Below are 6,113 nucleotides of genomic sequence, written 5' to 3'. Positions count from 1 at the left end.
TGCTTAATACAAAAGCATTTGTCAATCCATTGTCATCATCTTCATGATCATAATTCATTATCATTGCATGTGTTACAAAATACAAAATATATGATATGTAAACCAAAAACAACAGTTTTAACAAATAAAAAAAATGCTCGTAGCAATATGATCCTGTCAAAATCAGTGACACTGAGAGAAGTTGGTATAGCTACAGTACAGTTCTTAGTAAGCTATTATTTTTTTTTACATTTCTAAAGCTGTACTTTTCACCTTTAGGAAGACAAGTGATATCAGAACCAATTATTTTCACATACAGTGCCACATATAAAAGAAGAACACCCTGGAAGCAATGATTTCTAGTGCTGTGTGGAAGGACATTAGGATATCATCTTGACCAAAAGGATAGAAAATCTACTTCCAGGCTTCAAGTAGTGAAGTCAGCAGCCATTGATATGAGCATCATGTTCACGCAGAACTATTCATATATTTGAAACTTTCCTGAAAATACATACTGCAGGATCATACAATCTCAATACTCCACCTCTCAGATTATTTATTTTGTATACAGTGTATTCCTGAGATAGGCCCTGTTTTTTATTAGATTTTTGGCACCCTGTTATTTGTAAGACTCCACCAGAATGATACAGAGAATTGTGTGTATAACTGAAGATCAATACCAAAGAGTGACCTTTTTGGTCCCCACGATGGATCCAATAATGCATACAACAATTAAGATAAGGTGTCATGACCCTTGAAGTTATCAGTTGAAGTTTAAAATGCTTATTCAAAATAGTTTAGATGACATGCATGACCTTAGACTCAATAACATATCAGATACTGGATAGACTGCAGTTTGACTTTGAAATATGAAGACAAATAGCTGAGCTAAAACCATTTGGTCTTTCCAGTGAGCAATCACATCTTGGCTGAATCCATCATTTGGAACATTTGGAACCGTTGCCGACTCCTAGGTGGTGTTAGTCCCAAGGACTCTCCAAATCTGCAATTCATGAGGCCTGCATGACCTTTTCTGCTGCACCAAAAAGAAATACAATATTCAAAATGAAAGACTGCTCATTTGAACCAATATCTATCTTATTGAAACTGAGTAGCAGATCAGGCACATCCTGTAGAGATTGCCAGGTCAAGAAATTATGTAAATCCAAAGAATATTGGTTTTAAATTCCATCATATATATATGTACATATAGACGGTCCATATGACCACAATTTGTGAGGGTCCAGTACAGAAATCCAAAGGGTATACTTTTTTAGCTTGATAGCCCTTATTGAAGGCGTGAAGTACAGCTATGATCTTCTCTGGCTGGTGGGTTTGGCAAAGCAGTGACAACAGGAAAGTGTAGGTTTGCCTGCAATAGCTGGTTCTTTTTTTCGTAAATGGTATTTTTTTTGTCCTTTCTTCGCAGAGATTTATTTTACATAGTTTACAAGCCATAAATGGGAATCTTTTTGCTTACATATGTGTGATAGCCCTACTGTATGTCAGCCACACACCTACACTAATGGATAGCTAATGTGACACGAGTCTCTGTGAGTGTCTTTGTGGTGATTTTGTTTCTGTTCGTAGTAGTTCTGCATTTCGTAAAGGTCGCTTTGCATGCCTTTGTAGTCTTTTCTGAGGCTCCTACAAGTCTGGTGGTGGTCTTGTGTCGGTTTGTAGTCATCATTTACTTTCTAAAAATAGAATGGTATCAGTTGCTTTCTACCAAGGAACAGGTATTAGTCGCCTTCTTGGTATCAGTCATGTGGGGGGGGGGGGGGGGGGGGGCACATGTCCTAATATAACCAATTAATACAGAGCAATTGAAGTAAATAAAAGAGCATCAAAAATGAAAATCAACCTTCACATGAGATGCGTGGTAACGACATGTAATGAATACAAGACAAATAATAAGAAGTACCAGCACATTCTGCAGCCTGTTATCTTTCAGAAGTGCTTCGGTCACCATAAGAACTATTTTTACCTTTCTGTTCATTTACCTCTTTTTCTAAATCTAAATCTATCTGTGGTTTTTTATCAGCCCAGCAGAACATTGTTGCTTAAACTTTGTCTTGTGAAAGGGGTACGAGCCCAACCCTGTGTCAACACATTGATCTAAGATGGCTGCCTCTCTCCCTAGGGAACAACTACCACTCCCTCCGTTTGCAGGCGTACGCTACAACATGCTTTAGCTGGGAACAATGTGTGAGTTTAGCTACTGAACAATGTCAGCCATTAGGACTATGCTCTGAGACAAGTTGCTATGGAAACATTGTTTTGCTTGAAGACTGCTGGGGCATTCCTTGAGTTTAAAGCTGAAAGGATGAGATTTAGGGTGAGGGGCTTCTGTGAGAGGCTTTCCATAAAGGTCAGCACAGATATGACTATCACTGCAGGGAGCAAGTTGCCTTGATTTGAAAGCTTGCTTGACGCAGTGCCAACTGAGCTCATCAAACACGTTGGTATCATCAAGTTCATTCATTAAATACTCTTTAAATGAGGTTACATTGAAAAGAAAGAAAGAAGTGATTATTGTCCAATGGCCATACACGATATGAAAACTTTTTGGAAACAATATTGGAGATTTAACTGAGCAATATTTCAGCTACATTCCAGCTAATTCAAGGTTAAGGTTATTGAATCATCACTCCTATAATACACAAGTTAATTCCTTATGGAATTGTGTCATTCTCTGACGGAGTCAAAGGGCAGATTCTATAACGCTACATCATTAAAAAGCTACTGGGGCAAACATGAATGGACATCCTTTAGTGTGTCTCTTTTTGAATTGAGGTGAGTCGTTCCATTGATCCCTAAAATCTTCTGAACCACATTTTGCCTTTTCTTGTTCTTGGTCAGACTTCTCTGGGGATGTGTCTGGAAACAGCTCAATGTAGATCAAACTATGCTACGTACATAATACCGTTAGAGTTTTAACCCGAACATAATTATTTTCCTAATGCTAACTCTAATCCCATGCAACAGGAATTGATTGACCAACACCAATACTGATAACACTTAAAGGACTCTCAAAGGAAACGACAAGAAGCTATTGCTCTGTTGGGAAAAGAATCAATATCCCCCTCAGACATGAAGTACAAAAACAACCCTGGGTGAAGAGACAGCCATCTTGTACATTGCCTGTATCCTTGTGTAGGTAGCACTGTCTACCTGTACCTGACTTATACTTGACCCAGACTACAGAGCACATTTTGTGGGGGGTGGGGGGGTGAGAATTCCAAAGATTGGGAAAATATACATTTTCAATTCAGACACACATAATCAATGACATCTCTGAGTGGACAGCACAGTTCAGTTCAACTTCAGTTTGATAGTTTTGGGTCCACATTGTGACACAAACACACACAGCTGCCATTGGAGAGAGATACGTATAAGGGTTCTGGTAAAAGGCTACAAGAGGAAGAAGAAAGAGAAGAAGAAGAGGAGGAGGAGGAGGAGGAGGAAGAAGAAGCAGAGTAGCAGTCAGGTGAGAAGTTGAAGTAGTAGTAGACGAACTTGTAGTAGCAGAATAAATACTTGCAGAAGTTGGGAGGAGTCTTCTTGGGTTTTAGAGTGGTGGGGTAGGGGGGGGGCTCCTAAGATCTCTTAGAGAAAACTAAACAGGTTGGATGTTGCAACCTTTTTTTTCTTCTTAATTATCTTTTTTTTATAATTAAAAAGAACATAATCATTAAACATAATCCTACATTTGTTTCATATGACATAATTTTCTGATAAGTGTTCATGTTTAAATTCAATTTCTAGCCCTGTTATTCATGGGGGAGATCAGAGTGGCTTGCAGAAGTCATGCAGAATATTCATGCTGGTAAACAATGTCATAAAAATGCATTTCTAATTTGCAATTGTTGCCATTTTTTTGTCCCTATAGTTTCTCAAAGATGTTTTCCCGCTGCTGCAGAATACCTGCTTTTTTTTTCTTCTGAAAAACCTCTATCTTCTCACCCCACATCCCCAGAGGTATAGAGTGTATGGTCTGCAGAATCTCCTTCCCCCCACCCTCTCTCCCTCATCCGCCATGCCTTCTGAGAGAGCACTTTGCTGCAGGAGACGCACGTGTTAGCAGCCAGTTGAGGGGCTTAAAGAGTAGCTTGGGTGACGATGACGTTGCATTGACATTGCTGTGTGGAAAAAAATAAATCTATGTTCTCTCTCATGGCCTCCTTCCGTTCTCTCTCCCCCCATTTTTTTTAATCAATCCATCGTGTCGTTGACTGTCCTTCTTCGGGTTTACATTTGTTTCATTCATGCCATGCATTTTGCTAAAGAGGGGCAGCGACGCCGAGATGCAGGGGGGGGGGGCATTCAAGACACCGTAAACACTCGAAGGGAACGAGAGAGAGAGAAAGAGGGTCAACCACATTTTCATTTTCACTTTTTCTTCAGCTGATGTAACGGCCAGTGTCCCGTCTGTGGGCTTCTGTTCGCCCCCAGCCGGTCTGTCTGTGGGCTTCTGTTCGCCCCCAGCCGGTCTGTCTGTGGGCTTCTGTTCGCCCCCAGCCGGTCTGTCTGTGGGCTTCTGTTCGCCCCCAGCTGGTCTGTCTTTGGGCTGGTTCCATCACAAGGTGAATACTGGCTCTTTGACATTTAAACCCAATATGTCACCCGGAAGATTCAGATAATATCAAATACAGGATCATGTCAAATGTACATGTGATATGGCTGATGTTTTCTGATATGTATGAGTACATTTCCGCCTGCTGTTAGAGGTCCTGTAGCTCAGACTCTGCCTGAGTCGTTGGACATCACGATGGACCACCCCTGACTTTGCATAGTGCTTTGAGTGCCGAGATAATGGAGCATCCACTGGATATCAACAGCTGCATGAAGCTTCTTGAAGTAAGAAGAGAAAAGCCGATCACAACTAAAACAGAGGGCATGTGTGTTCCCGATCCAAGTCTCTCATTGGCCCTCGGGACGCGGCGCTCCATGCTCTGTTCAAAAGAGCTCCAGGTCGAACAGCGTGTATCCGGTCGTGACCATTCTCTTCATTGGGATCGTCAACGAGGTTGCATATGAATGTGTAACGCAGATGGAAATGTTCTGGTCAGAGTGTCAGTGATCCCGCATCTTTCTTTCCTTCTCTTTCTCTCTATCTCCTTCCCCTTTTCTACAGTGACTCCGTTTAGGGAAGATGGAGGAGCAGCGGTTTCAAAGTTTATTGTTGTCCTCCTCTTGTCGTGAAAGGGGTTTAGAAACTCAGCACTGAAAAGAGAAGAGAGAAGATCAGTTAGTGAGGATCTCAAAGACATGATTCATGACTCTTGATCATCGTACACCAGACCACGGAATATAACTAAAGGCTAAACATATTCCAAACAAGGTTTTTGATATGTCATATGAGGCTTATTCAAATCACGTTGTTTCAGCAGTGTAATCGGTTACGTCCAGGTCTGGTGCAGATCAACATTCAAGCCCATTCTTCCACACATACTGTAAGACAGTGGAATAGTGCTGGTGGGTAAAGTAATGATGTCTTTGATTTCATTCAGTTGGTATCTGCGAGATACAGAAGTCCCGGAGCAGGTTGCACCGGTTCTTAGCACAGCTTATTTCTAATGATACATAGGAAGCATTTCGTGCACAACTGAATAAGAACATGAACATGGTTTTAGATTAGTTGTTGTTATTTACACCAACTTGCTAACTCAAACAACTGACAAAGCTAACATTAGCATGCTCATGTATGTCCTTTTTAGAGTGAAGTATGGACAAGTTCAAATGTAACAAAAGAGATACTACAATATCTTCACGACATGAATCCATGGAAAGAGAGAAACCTACATGTGGAAAAAAAACTCTAAAACAATTTGTTTAGTTTTGCTAGCCTATGATTCTACTATGACTTCCTGTTTACATTGCTATCGATAAGACAGCGCTAAAGATGTTTTGAAAAAGCTTATTTACATATAAATAGTCTTTACACCATTCGTAAGCTTTAATGTCGCAACAAGATCAAGAAAAACATTACATTACGAATAGCTGGTGCAACCCGACTCAGACTTCTCCACGTTGGCACGTTACATTTAGGTTTTATAACATCCATCCATCAGGAGATTCCAGTCGACAAAATTAGCCAAATTCATCATTATTTTACCACCATTCATTATTCC

The 6,113-nt window shown here is 40.5% G+C and overlaps 1 protein-coding gene across 1 annotated transcript in view; it reads right to left on the bottom strand.

Moving 5' to 3' along the window:
- Positions 1-11: 11 nt before the first annotated feature.
- LOC117451061 (voltage-gated potassium channel KCNC1-like) overlaps positions 12-6,113 on the bottom strand; it is a 99,792-nt gene continuing 93,690 nt past the window's right edge. The window contains exon 9 of the mRNA XM_071204147.1: positions 12-5,205. Within this exon, the coding sequence (XP_071060248.1) occupies positions 5,192-5,205 (14 nt within the window). The 3' untranslated portion in view covers positions 12-5,191. The remainder of the gene's footprint in view (positions 5,206-6,113) is intronic.

This window comes from Pseudochaenichthys georgianus, chromosome 8, assembly GCF_902827115.2.
Source record: "Pseudochaenichthys georgianus chromosome 8, fPseGeo1.2, whole genome shotgun sequence".
NCBI classification, from domain to species: Eukaryota; Metazoa; Chordata; class Actinopteri; order Perciformes; family Channichthyidae; genus Pseudochaenichthys; species Pseudochaenichthys georgianus.
This window is presented reverse-complemented; position numbering and strand designations above follow the sequence as displayed.